The 19764-nt window shown below is 41.7% G+C and overlaps 1 protein-coding gene across 3 annotated transcripts; it reads left to right on the top strand.

Moving 5' to 3' along the window:
- Positions 1-11704: 11704 nt before the first annotated feature.
- LOC125510483 (probable E3 ubiquitin-protein ligase BAH1-like 1) lies at positions 11705-19492 on the top strand. Of its 3 annotated transcripts, XM_048675679.1 has the most exons (8): positions 11705-11910; positions 12029-12114; positions 16667-16894; positions 17562-17806; positions 17880-18143; positions 18538-18675; positions 18886-18944; positions 19049-19492. In XM_048675679.1, the coding sequence occupies exons 3-8, from the start codon at positions 16684-16686 to the stop codon at positions 19152-19154; spliced, it is 1023 nt and encodes a 340-aa protein (XP_048531636.1). In that variant the 5' UTR covers positions 11705-11910; positions 12029-12114; positions 16667-16683; the 3' UTR covers positions 19155-19492. The 3 variants fall into 3 exon arrangements, with proteins under 3 accessions (XP_048531636.1, XP_048531637.1, XP_048531635.1); XM_048675680.1 differs by lacking the exon at positions 12029-12114; XM_048675678.1 differs by lacking the exons at positions 11705-11910; positions 12029-12114 and adding an exon at positions 12123-14563.
- The last annotated feature ends 272 nt before the right edge of the window (positions 19493-19764 follow it).

Consider the following 19764-nt stretch of genomic DNA (forward strand, 5'->3'; position numbering starts at 1 on the left):
ATCTTCAACCTGATAAGTTCGAACCCAAATCGAAGAAATGTGTCTTCATAGGATATCCAAAGGAAACTATTGGGTACACCTTCTATCACAGATCCGAAGGCGAGATATTCATTGCTAAGAATGGATCCTTTCTAGAGAAGGAGTTTCTCTCGAAAGAAGTGAGTGGGAGGAAAGTAGAACTTGATGAGGTAACTGTACCTGCTCCCTTATTGGAAAGTAGTTCATCACAGAAACCGGTTCTTATGACATCTACACCAATTAGTGAGGAAGCTAATGATGATGATCATGAAACTTCAGATCAAGTTACTACCGAACCTCGTAGGTTAACTAGAGAAAGATCCGCACTAGAATGGTACGGTAATCCAGTTCTGGAGGTCATGTTACTTGACCATGATGAACCTACGAACTATGAAGAAGCGATGATGAGCCCAGATTCCGCAAAATGGCTTGAGGCCATGAAATCTGAGGTGGGATCCATGTATGAGAACAAAGTGTGGACTTTGTTTGACTTGTCCGATGACTGGCAAGCCATCGAGAATAAATGGATCTTCAAGAAGAAGACAGACGCTGACGGTAATGTTACTGTCTACAAAGCTCGACTTGTTGCAAAAGGTTTTCGACAAGTTCAAGGAGTTGACTACGATGAGACCTTCTCACCCGTAGCGATGCTTAAGTCCATCCAAATCATGTTAGCAATTGTCGTGTTTTATAATTATGAAATTTGGCAAATGGATGTAAAGACTGCATTCTTGAATGGATTTCTGGAAGAAGAGTTGTATATGATGCAACCTGAAGGTTTTATCGATCCAAAGGGAGCTAACAAAGTGTGCAAGCTCCAGCGGTCCATTTATGGACTGGTGCAAGCATCTCGGAGTTGGAATAAACGTTTTGATAGTGTGATCAAAGCATATGGTTTTATACAGACTTTTGGAGAAGCCTGTATTTACAGAAAGTGAGTGGGAGCTCTGTAGCATTTCCAATATTATATGTGGATGACATATTGCTGATTAGAAATGATATAGAATTTCTGGATAGCATAAAAGGATAATTTAATAAGAGTTTTTCAATGAAAGACCTCGGTGAAGCTGCTTATGTATTGGGCATCAAGATCTATAGAGATAGATTGATACGTCTCCAACGTATCTATAATTTTTGATTGCTCCATGCTATATTATCTTCTGTTTTGGACATCATTGGGCTTTATTATTCACTTTTATATTATTTTTGGGACTAACGTATTAACCGGAGGCCCAGCCCAGAATTGTTGTTTTTTGCCTATTTTAGAGTTCCGCAGAAAAAGAATATCAAATGGAGTCCAAACGGAATGAAACCTTCGGGAATGTGATTTTCGGAACGAACATGATCCAGGAGACTTGGACCCTACGTCAAGCAACCAACAGGGAAGCCACGAGGTAGGGGGGCGCGCCTACCCCCCCCCCCAAGGCGCGCCCTCCACCCTCGTGGGGCCCCTATTGCTCCACCGACGTACTCCTTCCTCCTATATATACCTACGTACCCCCAAAGGATCAGAGACGGAGCCAAAACCCTAATTCCACCGCCGTAACTTTCTGTATCCATGAGATCCCATCTTGGGGCCTGTTCCGGAGCTCCGCCGGAGGAGGCATCGATCACGGATGGCTTCTACATCAACAGCATAGCCTCTCCGATGATGTGTGAGTAGTTTACCTCAGACCTTCGGGTCCATAGTTATTAGCTAGATGGCTTCTTCTCTCTTTTTGGATCTCAATACAAAGTTCTCCCCCTCTCTCGTGGAGATCTATTCGATGTAATCTTCTTTTGCGGTGTGTTTGTTGAGACCGATGAATTGTGGGTTTATGATCAAGTTTATCTATGAACAATATTTGAATCTTCTCTAAATTCTTTTATTTATGATTGGTTATCTTTGCAAGTCTCTTTAATTTATCATTTTGGTTTGGCCTACTAGATTGATCTTTCTTGCAATGGGAGAAGTGCTTAGCTTTGGGTTAAATCTTGCGGTGTCCTTTCCCAGTGACAGTAGGGGCAACAAGGCACGTATTGTACTGTTGCCATCGAGGATAACAAGATGGGGGTTTTATCATATTGCATGAATTTATCCCTCTACATCATGTCATCTTGCTTAAAGCATTACTCTGTTCTTATGAACTTAATACTCTAGATGCATGCTAGATAGCGGTCGATGTGTGGAGTAATAGTAGTAGATGCAGGCAGGAGTTGGTCTACTTGTCTCGGACGTGATGCCTATATACATGATCATACCTAGATATTCTCATAACTATGCTCAATTCTGTCAATTGCTCAACAGTAATTTGTTCACCCACCGTAAAATACTTATGCTCTTGAGAGAAGCCACTAGTGAAACCTGTGCCCCCCGGGTCTATCTTTCATCATATTAATCTTCCAACACTTAGTTATTTTCATTGCCTTTTATTTTACTTTGCATCTTTATCATAAAAATACCAAAAATATTATCTTATCATATCTATCAGATCTCACTCTCGTAAGTGACCGTGTAGGGATTGACAACCCCTTATCGCGTTGGTTCCGAGGATTTATTTGTTTTGTGTAGGTGCGAGGGACTCGCGCGTAGCCTCCTACTGGATTGATACCTTGGTTCTCAAAAACTGAGGGAAATACTTACGCTGCTTTGCTGCATCACCCTTTTCTCTTCAAGGGAAAACTAACACAGTGCTCAAGAGGTAGCAAGAAGGATTTCTGGCGCCGTTGCCGGGGAGGTCTACGCAAAAGTCAACATACCAAGTACCCATCACAAACCCTTATCTCCCGTATTACATTATTTGCCATTTGCCTCTCATTTTCCTCTTCCCACTTCACCCTTGCCATTTTATTCGCCCTCTCTCTCTCTATCCTCTCTCTCTTTCTCTATTTGCCTCTTTTCTGCCCGTTCCTCGTTTGCTTGTGTGTTGGATTGCTTGCTTGTCACGATGGCTCAAGATAACACTAAATTGTGTCACTTTACCAATACCAACAACAATGATTTTATTAGCACTCCGATTGATCCTCTTACCGATGCTGAATCTTGTGAAATTAATGCTGCCTTACTAAATCTTGTCATGAAGGATCCATTTTCCGGCCTTCCTAGTGAAGATGCCGCTACCCATCTAAATAGCTTCGTTGATTTGTGTGATATGCAAAAGAAGAAAGATGTGGACAATGATATTGTTAAATTGAAGCTATTTCCTTTTTCGCTTAGAGATCATGCTAAAGCTTGTATTTCGTCTATGCCTAAAAAATAGTGTTGATTCTTGGAATAAGTGCAAAGATGCTTTTATCTCTAAGTATTTTCCTCCCGCTAAGATCATCTCTCTTAGAAATGATATTATGAATTTTAAGCAACTTGATCATAAACATGTTGCACAAGCTTGGGAGAGGATGAAATTAATGATACGTAATTGCCCAACACATGGTTTGAGTCTGTGGATGATTATACAAAAATTTTATGCCAGATTGAATTTTGCTTCTAGAAATCTTTTAGATTCGGCTGCAGGAGGCACTTTTATGGAAATCACTTTAGGAGAAGCTACTAAACCCCTAGATAATATTATGGTTAATTATTCTCAATGGCACACTGAAAGGTCTACTAATAAAAAAGTGCATGCGATAGAAGAAATTAATGTTTTGAGTGGAAACTTGGATGAACTTATGAAATTATTTGCTACTAAGAGTGTTTCTTCTGATCCTAATGATATGCCTTTGTCTACTTTGATTGAGAATAATAATGAATCTATGGATGTGAATTTTGTTGGTAGGAATAATTTTGGTAACAACGCGTATAGAGGAAACTTTAATCCTAGGCTTTATCCTAGTAATTCCTCTAATAATTATGGTAATTCCTACAACAATTCTTATGGAAATTTTAATAAGATGCCCTCTTAATTTGAGACTAGTGTTAAGGAATTTATGAATTCACAAAAGAATTTCAATGCTTTGCTTGAAGAGAAATTGCTTAAAGTTGATGAATTGGCTAGGAACGTTGATAGAATTTCTCTTGATGTTGATTCTTTAAAACTTAGATCTATTCCTCCTAAGCATGATATCAATGAGTCTCTCAAAGCCATGAGAATTTCCATTGATGAGTGCAAATAAAGAACCGCTAGGATGCGTGCTAAGAAAGATTCCTTTATAAGAGCGTGTTCTTCTAATTTTCATGATAATAAAGATGAAGATCTAAAAGTTATTGATGTGTCCCCTATTAAATCTTTGTTTTGCAATATGAATCTTGATAAAGATGGGACTGAATATGATCCACCTTTACCTAGAAGGCGTTCCAAAAATTCAGAGTTTTTAGATCTTGGTGCTAAATTTATAAAAGTGGGATTGAAGAGATCAAAACTCTAGATGTTAATGAACCTACTATTTTGGATTTCAAGGAATTTAATTATGATAGCTGCTCTTTGATAGATTGTATTTCCTTGTTGCAATATGTGCTAAATTCTCCCCATACTTATAGTCAAAATAAAGCTTTTACCAAACATATCGTTGATGCTTTGATGCAATATTATGAAGAAAAACTTGAGTTGGAAGTTTCTATCCCTAGAAAACTTTATGATGAGTGGGAACCAACTATTAAAATTAAAATTAAAGATCATGAATGCTATGCTTTGTGTGATTTGGGTGCTAGTTTTTCCACGATTCCAAAGACTTTGTGTGATTTGTTAGGTTTCCGTGATTTTGATGATTGCTCTTTAAACTTGCACCTTGTGGATTCCACTATTAAGAAACCTATGGGAAGAATTAATGATGTTCTTATTGTTGCAAATAGGAACTATGTGCCCATAGATTTTATTGTTCTTGACATAGATTGCAATCCTTCATGTCCTATTATTCTTGGTAGACCTTTCCTTAGAACGATTGGTGCAATTTATTGATATGAAGGAAGGAAATATTAGATTCCAATTTCCGTTAAGGAAAGGGATGGAACACTTTCCTAGGAAGAAAACTAAATTACCTTATGAATCTATTATGAGAGCCACTTATGGATTGCCTACCAAAGATGGCAATACCTAGATCTATCCTTGCTTTTTATGCCTAGCTAGGGGCGTTAAACGACAGCGCTTGTTGGGAGGCAACCCAATTTTATTTTTATTCCTTGCTTTTTGCTCCTGTTTAGTAATAAATAAATTATCTAGACTCTGTTTTGTTTGTGTTTTTTTGTTTAATTAGTGTTTGTGCCAAGTAGAACCGTTGGGAAGACTTGGGGAAAGTCTTGTTAATCTTGCTGTAAAAAACAAAAAAATTAGCGCTCACGAGAACTGCTGCCATTTTTATTTGGAAAGTGATATTTAGTTAATTCTTTTTGCAGATTATTAATAGATAAATTCATCACGGCAAGCAACTTATTTTAGAATTTTTGGGGTTCCAGATCTTGTGCTAGCTACATATTACCACATACTGTTCTGTTTTTGACATATTCTATTTTTCGTGTGTTGTTTGCTTATTTTGATGAATCTATGGCTAGTAAAATAGTTTCTAAACCATAGATATGTTGGAATACATTAGGTTTAACACCAATATAAATAAAGAATGAGTTCATTACAGTACCTTGAAGTGGTCTTTTGTTTTCTTTCGCTAACGGAGCTCACGAGATTTTCTACTTTAAGTTTTGTGTTATGAAGTTTTCAAGTTTTGGTTAAGGATTTGATGGATTATGGAACAAGGAGTGGCAATAGCCTAAGCTTGGGGATGCCCATGGCACCCCCAATATAATCTAAGGACACCAAAAAGCCAAAGCTTGGGGATGCCCCGGAAGGCATCCCCTCTTTCGTCTACTTCCATCGGTAACTTTACTTGGAGCTATATTTTTATTCACCACATGATATGTGTTTTGCTTGGAGCGTCTTGTATGATTTGAGTCTTTACATTTTAGTTTACCACAATCATCTTTGCTGTACACACCTTTTGAGAGATACACACATGATTCGGAAATTATTAGAATACTCTATGTGCTTCACTTATATCCATTGAGTTATATAGTTTTGCTCTAGTACTTCACTTATATCCTTTAGAGCACGGTGGTGGATTTATTTTATAGAAACTATTGATCTCTCATGATTCACTTAGATTATTTTTAGAGTCTTAAATAGCATGGTAATTTGCTTAAATAATACTAATATGCTAGGTATTCAAGATTAGTAAAAACTTTCTTATGAGTGTTTTGAAAACTAAGAGAAGTTTGATGCTTGATGATTGTTTTGAGATATGGAGGTAGTGATATTAAAGTTGTGCTAGTTGAGTAGTTGTGAACTTGAGAAATACTTGTGTTGAAGTTTGCAAGTCCCGTAACATGCACGTATGGTAAACGTTATGTAACAAATTTGAAACATGAGGTGTTCTTTGATTGTCCTCCTTATGAGTGGGGGTCGGGGATGAGCGATGGTCTTTTCCTACCAATCTATCCCCCTAGGAGCATGCACGTAGTGCTTGGCTTTTGATGACTTGTAGATTTTTGCAATAAGTATGTGAGTTCTTTATGAGTAATGTTGAGTCCTGATACGTCTCCAACATATCTATAATTTTTTATGGCTCCATGCTATATTATCTACTGTTTTGGACATTATTGGGCTTTATTATCCACTTTTATATTATTTTTGGGACTAACCTATTAACCAGAGGCCCAGCCCAGAATTGCTGTTTTTTGCCTATTTTAGGGTTTCGAAGAAAAGGAATATCAAACAGAGTCCAAACGGAATGAAACCTTCGGGAACGTGATTTTCTCACCGAACATGATCCAGGAGACTTGGACCCTACGTCAAGAAACAAAGGAGGAGGCCACGAGGTAGGGGGCGCGCCTACCCCCCCCCCCAGGCGCGCCCTCCTTCGCCCTCGTGGGCCCCCTGTTGCTCCACCAACGTACTCCTTCCTCCTATATATACCTACGTACCCCCAAACGATCAGAGACGAAGCCAAAACCCTAATTCCACCACCGTAACTTACTGTATCCACGAGATCCCATCTTGGGGCCTGTTCCGGAGCTCCGCCGGAGGGGGTATCCATCACGGAGGGCTTCTACATCATCACCATAGCCCCTCCGATGAAGTGTGAGTAGTTTACCTCAGACCTAAGGGTCCATAGTTATTAGCTAGATGGCTTCTTCTCTCTTTTTGGATCTCAATACAATGTTCTCCCCCTCTCTTGTGGAGATCTATTCGATGTAACCTTATTTTTGCGGTGTGTTTGTTGAGACCGATGAATTGTGGGTTTATGATCAAGTCTATCTATGAACAATATTTAAATCTTCTTTGAATTCTTTTATGTATGATTGGTTATCTTTGCAAGTCTCTTCGAATTATCAGTTTGGTTTGGCCTACTAGATTGATCTTTCTTGCAATGGGAGAAGTGCTTAGCTTTGGGTTCAATCTTGCGGTGTCCTTTCCTAGTGACAGTAGGGGCAGCAAGGCATGTATTGTATTGTTGCCATCGAGGATAAAAAGATGGGGTTTTCATCATATTGCATGAGTTTATCCCTCTACATCATGTCATCTTGCTTAAGGCGTTACTCTGTTTTCATGAACTTAATACTCTAGATGCATGCTGGATAGCGGTCGATGAGTGGAGTAATAGTAGTAGATGCAGGCAGGAGTCGATCTACTTGTCTCGGAAGTGATGCCTATATGCATGATCGTACCTAGATATTCTCATAACTATGCTCAATTCTGTCAATTGCTCAAGAGTAATTCGTTCACCCACCGTAAAATACTTATGCTCTTGAGAGAAGCCACTAGTGAAACCTATGGCCCCCGGGTCTATCTTCATCATATTAATCTTCCAATGCATAGTTATTTCCTTTGATTTTTACTTGCCTTTTATTTTACTTTGCATCTTTATCATAAAGTACCAAAAATATTATCTTATCATATCTATCAGATCTCACTCTCGTAAGTGGCCGTGTAGGGATTGACAACCCCTTATCGCGTTGGTTGCGAGGATTTAATTGTTTTGTGCAGGTGCGAGGGACTCGCGCGTAGCCTCCTACTGGATTGATACCTTGGTTCTCAAAACTGAGGGAAATACTTACGCTACTTTGCTGCATCACCCTTTCCTCTTCAAGGGAAAACCAACGCAGTGCTCAAGAGGTAGCATAGATCAAGACGCTTAATTGGACTTTCACAAAGCACATACCTTGATAAAGTTTTGAAGAAGTTCAAAATGGATCAAGCTAAGAAAGGGTTCTTGCCTGTGTTACAAGGTGTGAAGTTGAGTAAGACTCAATGTCCGACCACTGCAGAAGATAGAGAGAAAATGAAAAGTGTTCCCTATGCCTCAGCCATAGGCTCTATCATGTATGCAATGCTGTGTACCAGACCTGATGTGTGCCTTGCTATTAGCTTAGCAGGGAGGTACCAAAGTAATCCAGGAGTGGATCACTGGATAGCGGTCAAGAACATCCTGAAGTACCTGAAAAGGACCAAGGATATGTTTCTTGTTTATGGAGGTGACAAAGAGCTCATCATAAATGGTTACGTTGATGCAAGTTTTGACACTGATCCGGACGATTCTGCATCGCAAACCGGATATGTGTTTATATTAAACGGTGGAGCTGTCGGTTGGAGCAGTTCTAAACAGAGCGGCGTGGCGGGATCTACATGTGAAGCGGAGTACATTGCTTCTTCGGAAGCAACGAATGAAGGAGTCTGGATGAAGGAGTTCATATCCTATCTAGGTGTCATACCTAGTACATCGGGTCCAATGAAATTTTTTGTGACAATAATGGTGCAATTGCCTTGGCAAAGGAATTCAGATTTCACAAGAGAACCAAGCACATCAAGAGACGCTTCAACTCCATCCAGGATCAAGTCCAGGTGGGAGACATAGAGATTTGCAAGATACATACGGATCTGAATGTTGCAGACCCTTGACTAAGCCTCTTCCACGAGCAAAACATGATCAGCACCAAGGCTCCATGGGTGTTAAAATCATTACTGTGTAATCTAGATTATTGACTCTAGTGCAAGTGGGAGACTGAAGGAAATATGCCCTAGAGGCAATAATAAAGTTATTATTTATTTCCTTATTTCATGATAAATGTTTTATTATTCATGCTAGAATTGTATTAACCAGAAACATAATACATGTGTGAATACATAGACAAACATAGTGTCACTAGTGTTCCTCTACTTGACTAGCTCATTCATCAAAGATGGTTAAGTTTCCTAACCATAGACATGAGTTGTTATTTGATCAATGAGATCACATCATTAGGAGAATGATGTGATTTACTTGACCCATTTCGTTACCTTAGCACTTGATCGTTTGTTTAATGTTATTGCTTTCTTCATGACTTATACATGTTCTTATGACTATGAGATTATGCAACTCCCAAATACCGGAGGAACACTTTGTGTGCTACCAAACATCACAACGTAACTGGGTGATCATAAAGGTGCTCTACAAGTATTTCCGATGGTACTTGTTGAGTTGGCATAGATCAAGATTAGGATTTGTCACTCCGATTGTCGGAGAGGTATCTCTGGGCTCTCTCGATAATACACATCACTATAAGCCTTGCAAGCATGATAACTAATGAGTTAGTTACGGGATGATGTATTACGGAACGAGTAAAGAGACTTGCCGGTAACGAGATTGAACTAGGTATTGGATACCGACGATCGAATCTCGGGCAAGTAACATACCGATGACAAAGAGAGCAACGTATAGTGTTGTGCGGCTTGACCGATAAAGATCTTCGTATAATATGTAGGAGCCAATATGAGCATCCAGGTTCCGCTATTGGTTATTGACCGGAAACGTGGCTCGGTCATGTCTACATAGTTCTCGAACCCGTAGGGTCCGCACGCTTAAAGTTCTGTGACGATCGGTTTTATGAGTTTATATGTTTTGATGTACCGAAGGTAGTTCGGAGTACCGGATGTGATAACGGACATGACGAGGAGTCTCGAATGGTCGAGACATAAAGATTTATATATTGGAAGCCTATATTTGGATATCGGAAGTGTTCCGGGTGAAATCGGGATTTTACCGGAGTACCAGGGGTTACCGGAAACCCCCCGGGGGTTTAATGGGGCATGATTGGCCTTAGTGGAAGAGAGGAGGGGCTGTCAGGGCAGGCCGCGCGCCCCCTCTCCCTCTAGTTCGAATTGGACAAGGGGGGGCACTTTGTCATTGTGTTGGAGTATATGATTGTCATTGTGTTGCAACGGTATATAGATATTTAAGTACGCTTGAGGGAGTCCTGGATTAGGGGGTGTTCGGGTACCTTCAGCCGAACTCCAGGACTATGAAGATACAAGATTGAAGACTCCGTCCCGTGTCCGGATGGGACTTTCGTTGGTGTGGAAGGCAAGCTTGGCGATGCGGATATTCAAGATCTCCTACCATTGTAACCGACTTTGTGTAACCCTAACCCTCTCCGGTGTCTATATAAACCGGAGGGTTTTAGTCCGTAGGACAACTTCATCATACAACAATCATACCATAGGCTAGCTTCTAGGGTTTAGCCTCCTTGATCTCGTGGTAGATCTACTCTTGTACTACCCATATCATCAATATTAATCAAGCAGGACGTAGGGTTTTACCTCCATCAAGAGGGCCCGAACCTGGGTAAAACATTGTGTCCCTTGTCTCCTATTATCATCCGGCCTAGACGCACAGTTCGGGACCCCCTACCCGAGATCCGCCGGTTTTGACACCGACAACGCTAGTCTATGATTTTCTTGCACATATTAATGTGTTTTTAAAGAAGGTAAAATGTTTGTCTCGTATATTGATTAAGTGAGAAAAATAGTTAGGTTGGTTTACAGAAACACCCCTTATTACAACAAAGGAAATACTCTTCTGGCATGATCGTCCCTAGTTTCTTTGCTCCCGCGGCCACCCAAAGCAAGGCCTCCTTTTTTATTATTGTCTAGTAAGATTGACGATGGCGCTCCCTCGTTGCGGAAAACACATGTGTTTCTCTCATTCCATATAGACCATGAGATGAGGATGGCTCTGTTTTCCGTTTTTTAAGGACTTGCTTGTAACTTTTCATTCTCATAAGGAAGTCCTTATAAAGGCTTATTTTATCTAACATATGACCTTCGGCTTTCCGAACGAAAAAAACCGTGAGCAATGGGCAAATGTAAGTCAGGGAGGGGAGTTGATCGTTAATTCGTTATCACTGGTTCTGTGTAGCCGGGGAGAAGGAGGAGCCGTTGTGGCACATGTCCATGGACCGGTGCGAGTGGCCTGCCCACGTCTTTGTGGTAGGGAAGCCATTCCATTTCATCCGCCCGTTGCTCCTACTGCGGTGCGGTAATCATGATTTTGTTGGGCACTAATGACGACCATCATCCTAAAGCGGCAGCCGCGTGTGGGCCGACACCGTCGCTAATCCGGCCAGAGTGCTCTGGCTCTACTGGCCTAGGCGGCTAGGGCGCTAGGCCAGACAGCAGCCGCCGCCCTAGCCAGCTAAAAAAAGAAAAGAAAATGTTATCCGAAGCAATCCCGTTCGTGTAGCCATCGATGACCTTTCTGGGGAAGAAGAAAGGCAGCCAGACGTCGGATCCGGATCACCGGGTGACAGGGCAGCCGTCGGATCGGAACGTCAACATTTTCTGCGCGTGCGTGAATGGAAAGGAACGGGGAAGCGAGCGAGCGAAGCCAAGCAAGCAACGTAACGAGACCCAGCTGGGCCCCTCCAGGCAGCTGGAGAAGGGCCAGCTACAAACCCAGCGCGGAGCGGAGCGGGCGGTCCACCGAGCGAGAAAAACACACAGGAGGAGAGGAGCAAAAGTTTGGTTTCGTGCGTGCCCCCGTCCCCCGAGCGCCGCCGCCGCCGCCGGCAGCCATTAAAAGCCGTCCTCCCCTTTCTTTCCTCCTCACGGACTCATCACGGGCGACCACCGCCTTGGACGCCCATCTCTCTCGCGCCTTGATTGCCTCCCATCGCAGGTACGTACTCCATCGCCGCCATGTTTGGTCGCGGGTTCTGGCCGCGTCGTCGTTTGCTCCTTGTCTTTTTGGTCCGTACGTGTTTCTACGAACTCATCTGTCTATCCATATCCCATAGGATTTCGCGGTGCGTCCACTGCGTTGCGGCGTGGGCTCTGGGAGAAATCACTATTCACCGCTACTTCTTTTCTCAATTTAAATAAGGTCTCATATATAATTTGCTTTCTGGGATCCAGCTACAGTATCTCGCCGGACGACAACAAATTACAGTACAGTCGTCCCATGTTTCTTTAATTAACCTCGTTTTGTTCGATTCTTGGAGGAATATATTCGCTTACCACTACCAGTCTGTATCACATTGCATGCCCCAGCCGTGTTAGTTTCGTTGTCTTTTGTGCTACTAGGACTGTACTAGGCTGTAGTTGTTGTTGCTTTGCAGTCTTCTATCGGTGTTTCAAGCCACTGAACTTCACTGCAATGCCAAGACTGGCGAATGAACGAAACCCCGCTGCGGATTAGTATTTGTCTTTGCGGCGTTTTTTTACATATAAAAAGAATCGCTGGTTAGCCACTCAACCTCTGAGAAGTCAAATGCCTTGCCTTTTTAGTATCCAGTTAACATAAAATATTTGATTCTGGGAGGAATGGGTATTCCCCATCTGCTTGGTCTGATACCTGCGAGTAGTACTCAATTTTGTAGTCATTCAATAGTCAGCGCTCATTTGATTGTAATATTGTTTCCTAGATTAGCCGCAATTAGCGTTGATTACAAGATGAATTATGTTTAATGTAATTGATGTCATTTTCAGATTAAAACTAATGTAATTAGCATGTTTTTAAATTACTATTGATGTGATAGATACTCCCTCCCTTCCTGTTTAGAGGGCTTATCTCAATTTTGTTTTTTTTTTCTCATTTAAAAGGCTCATCTTCATCTCCTATTGAAATTGTTAGCCGCATTAAACCTTTTAATGCAAGAAATAAAAAGGAAATGGACAATGCATGTAATGTTCGTACTCATCTACTCTCTCCGCTCCTAAAAATAAGTCTTTTTAAGATTCCACTATGGGCTACATACGGAGCAAAATGAGTGAATCTACACTCTAAAATATGTCTAGATACATTCGTACGTGGTTTATATTGAAATCTCTAAAAAGACTTATATTTAAAAACAGGGGAAGTAGTGGTCAAGCATGCATACACTGCATGAGTTTAATTTGGGTAGGTTTGTAAAGTAGTATGAGATACATCCTTTTGCTCATTATCTGCCTTACTTGATGAGATTTCAGTTTTGAGCCCTATAAACCGGAAAGAACCAGAAAGAAGAGAGTCTATCATTAGTGCAATGTGAGGTGTTGGATATACGTGGTTGAATGGCTCAGATTATTTGGATTCACCAAACACGTGCTTTTATAAGTGAGGATCGGTAATAGTAGATAGTAGGACCAGACTGACCCGATGAGGATTGATCTGCCATTTTCCTTTCGTAGAACCACTGATATGTCTTGTAGATGTAGAAAAGAAAATTATCAGTCCTCACAGGTGATCCCATCCGGACATGACTGACAAATCTCTAAATATAAGTTTTTTTAGAAATTTTAATAGAAACTATATACGGATGTATATTTACATATTTGAAAGTATAAATTCATTCATTTAGTTATGTATGTAGTCCGTTATTGGAATCTCGGAATCTCCTATTAAAATTGCAGCGATGAGCGAGGCCATATCATCTCCCTGCGACGCTACGTACTATATCTCGGAAAAGAAGTAGGGGAGTAAAAAAAAAACGTGAGCCGCAACCGAAAGCTGGCTCAACATGCATACGTGATCACATGTTCACATCCGCAGCGGGGTGGTCGTGGTAGTGCTACGGTTGCAGACTTGCAGTGGAGAAGAGGAAGCAGGATGCAGCGACCGGCACGCGTGTTCATCTTTCCTGCCGCTGATGATGATCGACCACGTTTGGGTTTGCCGCCACTAGTACTCAGTAGCTAGCAGAGTCCAAACAAACGGATCCTTTCACGTCGGCGACGGACGGGGTGGGCCCGGGGCGCGGCTAATCCGTCCAAGGTGCTCCGCGCTAGAAAGCCCTAGCTACAGCCGTTGCAGCCACGATGGATGGATAAATCCAAGGAAAAAGATCGCGCATGCACCAAACCACGTACGTACGTCCTGCTCACCGAGATCTCGGTCGATGGATGGATGACAGCCGGCCGCCACGCTGCCGTGCACGTGAAGAGAATAAACTGTTTTTTTTTATATATATAGATGAGTGAAGAGAACGGAACGGCTGCCGGTCCAATCCAGTTATCCAACCCTGGGCCGTGGGCCCGGCCAGGTGGGAAAACGGGAGGGACGGGAAAGCCCGACGCGGAGCCGACAGCGGAAGGAGAGAGAAAGGCGGAGTGCGATTTGATTTGAGTCTCCCCTCCCAAGTCCCAAGCCAAAGCGCGGCACGACCCCCACTCCACACCCTACCGTAGCCGACCGCCTCCCCGCCATTAAAGGCCGGCCAAGCGCCACTGCGGGGCTCCACCTCTCCTCTGCCCGCGCGCCTCCCGCTCGTGCTCTGCTCTGCCGCCGTCTACTCTCGCTTCGGCCGCCGCCCGCCGCCTACTCTCCTATCCGGCCGGCCCGCCCACCCATGCAGGTATTAACCCCGCCCCGCCGCCCCATCCATTATTGCTGCGCCATCCGGTACCTCTCTTCTTGCCTTGCCCACTCCATTCTTTCGCCCTTCACCGGACTTGTCCATTCATCAACTGATCCGGCCGGTCCTAGCGATCACCATCCCCTTGCCTTGCATGCCCATGCCTTTACTTCTCTACTAGTACAGTATTACTATTATTTCCTTTAGAGGAGCAATCAAGAATCGTTTCTTGAGGCTTCGGGTTTCTGCGCCCCCGAATCCGGCATCTCTCTCTCCGTACGTCCGCGGCACCATGAGAAATTGAGAGGAAAGTGCGAATACATCTCTGCTATTTCCTTTATCTCGTTATTGTGATATGATAGTTCGGCTCCTGCAGGAATAGGTTCGCCTAGTCCATGTCCTAGGCTGCGTATGGTGCTCCTCTTTCTGTGCCTTTCCATTGCTTTCCAGTCTTCTCTTGTGTCTCAAACACTAATTCGTCGCAATGCCAAGGAATAAACATCAGCTCATGAATTATTCTGTCCCAGTTTGCGGATTCTCTTCTCGCTGAGGTCCTGTGGGTTAAGCTCCCCAACCCCCGAATAAAGTCAAATGTCTTGGCTTGTTGTTATCCGGTTATTAACCTAATATATAGTATTTGAATCTTGGGGTTCTTTCTGAATAAGACAGTGATGGCGTCTTATTCTGGCCGGTGTGACACGAGTTCAGTTATTTTCATTTTATATTTACAGTCAGCCCTCGTCTTATTTGTACACTTGGTCCACTTGCTGCACAGTTGTTGGTCTGTTTCTTTTTATTTTCGTTCTTTGAACAAGTCTGTATCTGTCTTTTGGATACTCTTAATTCACATATATGATCACATTTCAATATCTGTCTCAGACTCTAGGTTAATGCATGCAAGTCTGTTTTTCATTATAACTTATAAGTATAATGTTATTCCTGAAGAGAGTGTGATTCCTTGTTTAAATTAGTTACTTCGTTTGTGCAAATCTCCGTGAGGACTATGATGACGAGTATTTTTTTTATCTCGTTATAATAGTTCGATTCCTGCAGAACAGATTCGCTTAGTCCATGTCGTAAGCTGCGTATCGTTTTCCTCTTTCTGTACCTTTGCATTGCTTTTCAGTCTTCTCTTGTGTCTCAAACACTAATTCGTCACATTGCCGAGGAATAAACATCAATTCATGAATTATTCTGTTCCTGTTTGCGGATTCTTGCTGAGGTGGGGTTTAAGTTAACTGTGGGTTAAGCTACTCAACCTCCGAATAAAGTTAACTTACTACTGTATATATATATATATATATATATATATACTTGAATCTTGGAGAGATGGGTACCGGCGTTCTTTCAGAGTAAGACAGTGATTGTGTCTTATTCTGGCTGGTGTGATCCGAGTTCAATTATTTTCATTTTCGATTCAAAGTCAGCTCTCGTCTTATTGTCACCTGGTACACTTGGTGCACAATTGGTCTTTTTATTTTTATTTTTCTTTGAAGAAGTCTGTATCTGTCTTTTGGCTACTCTTAATTCACATATATGATCACATCTCAATATCTGTCTCAGACTCTAGGTTTATGCACGCAAGTCTGTTTTTGGTTATAAGTATGTTATTTCTGAAGAGTGTGATTCCTTGTGTTAAATTGGTTGCTTCGTTTGTGCAAATCTGTGTTAGTTTGGGTAAAATAATCTGAGAGTGGTTGCTTTATCTATAAACAAAGCAAAAGTCTGTTTTCTATAATTTGGATAAATTGGTTCAAGACCGATATTTACATTTAATGGTTACTGGATATAAGGAGTACATCTAGAACATCATTTCTTAGTTTACAGAGATGATACTGCAACCAGGCTTTATGTTACTGGATTGCCAAAAAAATGTCCAATGAATTTTTGGAATTTCAAAATGGAGTTTGACGACATCTTTTTATTAACATAAGTTCTTTCCAAATTGGAATTTTCATCTGGTAACAAAAACCCGATTGCAACTAACTGTGGTTAAAAATTCCGACTACTAACAAAAATACTGTTGCCTTACTTTGTGCTTTAACTCTTTAACTTTCCAGACATAGTTTCCTCAAGAATGCTTGCCTCTACCTATTTTTTCAGGCTTTTCGGTGGACAAGATGAAGTTTGGTTCAATATATGAGGAATACCTCAGGGAAGAGCAGGACAAATATCTTGCTAAATGCTCCCATGTAGAGTACAAACGTCTGAAGAAGGTATTGAAGCGATGCCGACTTGATCGCTCATTGCAAGCAGATGGCACCAACGGTGACCAGCAGGAGGACAGGAGTGACGATTCTTCAGATGCTTGCGACTGCAATTCTTGCACATGTATGCTCAGCCTCTAGTGGCTACCCATTATCCCATCTTTCCCTTTTGTACGAAGTCCTGTCCAGGATGTAAATTTGATGCAGGACTCAGAAATTTGCAGGGCAGTCTTATCTTCTGATAATAATAATAAAAGTATTTTGTGTACACTAAAAGACGTTTAAGCTCACTATCTGTTATACTCTGCAAGTTAGAAGCACCCAAAAGGATACCAACAGTCAATCTTCCCTTTTATCAAAGATTAGAATGGTCTAATTTCCATTTGTGCAATCTGGTGCACTTGTTTTCTGCCATTCCTCCTTTCTGTGAAAGGGAGAATCTATTTTCACTTTGTAGAATATTTGGTTCCCTGTTTATCAGCTCCATTTGATAGCTGTGAAGTATTATAGGTTCTAGTAGTGGTGATTTTTTTTTTTGAAACGGATTTGCCTCATCTATTAATTAAGAGAAAATAGAGTTTGGTGTGTTACAGTAGGGCATTACAACACACCGTCAATACAAAAGTCATTACTCTCCTGGCATCATAGTACTGGTGATTTACTTTTACCGCCAGAACAATTATCTTTTCTTTGACTTGGTTGATATTACGCTTACTGTTTTCGTATTTTTTTTCTACCAAGTCTACTGCTTGTGCTACTGGTATCCTGACTTGTGATATCTTCTTGTCCAGTGTGTGATCAGATGTTCTTTACAGAACTCACCAAGGAGGCTTCAGATATAGCTGGCTATTTCAGCTCTAGAGTGCAGCATCTTCTAAATCTTCATGTTCCTTCAGGATTGCAACGGTATATATGGCGCGTACGTCAATGCTTCATAGATGATCAACAAATCATGGTTCAAGAAGGCAGACTGCTAGTCAACTATGTGACTATGAATGCTATTGCTATTCGCAAAATTCTCAAGAAATATGACAAAGTAATTTGTTCATTTCTCAACTGTCATTATGCATCTTCAGGATCTTCCTGCTCATATGCTGTTAATTTTGCAGGTACATGGCTCTGTCAGCGGTAGAGATTTCAAAAGCAAGATGCAAACTGAGCATACCGAATTGTTACAGTCACCTTGGCTGATCGAACTGGGTGCTTTCCATCTGAACTGTGATAGTTCAGATATTGATGAACCTGTAGGGTTCTTCAAGAACGGATTCTTCAAGAATTTTTCCTGTGACTTTACAGGAACACAGCCAGTAATGACAATGGCCATTTCTGAAACTATCAAGTATGACTACAGTCTAACTTGTCCAATTTGCTTGGTGAGTTTTTGTTTTTCTTAAATTTCTTCATCTCCTTATACTTTAATGATCTTGTTCCTAACTTTTAAGTATGAAAATGGCAACTGCTAACCTACTAGTTTGCATTAGCAAGCATTACTTTTTTAAAGTTGCTTGCAGTAGCAGTACATCTGTGTCCATCACTTGTGATGTCATTGCTACACTATAAGTTCTTGTTTTGTGTAGCTTCGGCATCCATAAATTGTAGAAATAGGATTTCCACATACCTATTGCAGCACGGACAGCATGCCTTTATGTTAAGATTATTTTAACTTGTGATTTTTTTTTGCAGGGAATACAATATTCTTCGCTAGGCCATTCATGTTCATGTTAAGATTGTTTTAACTTGTGATTTTTTTTTTTGCCATTTGCTCAGGACACCTTATTCAATCCATATGCTTTTAGCTGCGGTCACCTGTTCTGCAAAGGCTGTGCCTGTGGTGCTGCATCCGTGTACATCTTCCATGGTGTTAGGAGCGCGCCTCCAGAGGCCAAGTGTCCTGTATGCCGAGAGGTATGTGAGCAATCCGATGTGCTTTTGATGTACCATTGCAGCTCTTATGATATCATTGCAACTGCACTGTAAACAAGAATGCCGTGTTGCTTACATTAATTTACATGGTAATAATGGTTTGCGCGCCGTGCATATTTGCTCATGCCGACCAGTATGAATGAACTTGCTACCTGACAGTCCAGACTGATTTGTTTTATATACTTCATTCAGGTCGGTGTCTTTGCCCATGCCGTGCATATGAACGAACTTGACTTGCTCATCAAAACCAGGTAAACTCAAACCTAACCATCTCTCTCTCTCTCTTGCACAATAAGAGTTCAGGAAAAGAAACCCACCTTCTTCCATCTCTGATTTGCATCCACTGCTTGGCCAGGTGCAAAGATTACTGGAGATGCAGGCTACGCGAGGAGCGGAGCGAGATGGTGAAGCAATCCAAAGAATACTGGGAGTCCCAGGCCATGCTTTCGATGGGCATCTGAACCACCCTGGCATTGCCATTCGTTGCTTACCATTGGCGATCGATCGTCAATAACTATCCAGCAGCGCTCGAGTCTCAGGCGTGAAGATTCCTCTAAGATAGCAGATTTGATCCATTGACTGCTACTCTGCTACTGATTATTACTCTACCAAGCAAGCAAGAAGATGTACCCAAAGATAGCAGAGACTGACATAACTGGGGAGGGGAGGGCTTCCAGGGGAAGCATGTTCCCTCTTGCCTTTTGATGTTTCAGATCCAACCAATATCTTTGTTTCTTCCGTTGTACTGTACTGCAAGACTAGTTTGGAATGGTTGAGCTCAGTTTAGCTACTTTTTTCCTGCCTATCTAGTACGGTTTCGCTCTCTGCTTTTGAACGCGGAATTCCTAAGAGAAAACAGCTGAATTAGAAGCAATCTCCCGGTAGCTGAGCACTTGCCTGGGTTGATTTACACCTGTCTGTCTCTGTCTGTTCGGGATGTTCCTACTTCAATCTGTGTTTTTGAAACAAGTCTGTCACGGATTTGCTTGCGGTGCTTCGAATGTTTGAAACGACACCAAACTATGCAGTGTCAAATTTCCGCGCTGCAAATGTTCATAGAGCCTGAAAGTC

Source organism: Triticum urartu, chromosome 5 (assembly GCF_003073215.2).
Source record: "Triticum urartu cultivar G1812 chromosome 5, Tu2.1, whole genome shotgun sequence".
Classification (NCBI taxonomy): Eukaryota; Viridiplantae; Streptophyta; class Magnoliopsida; order Poales; family Poaceae; genus Triticum; species Triticum urartu.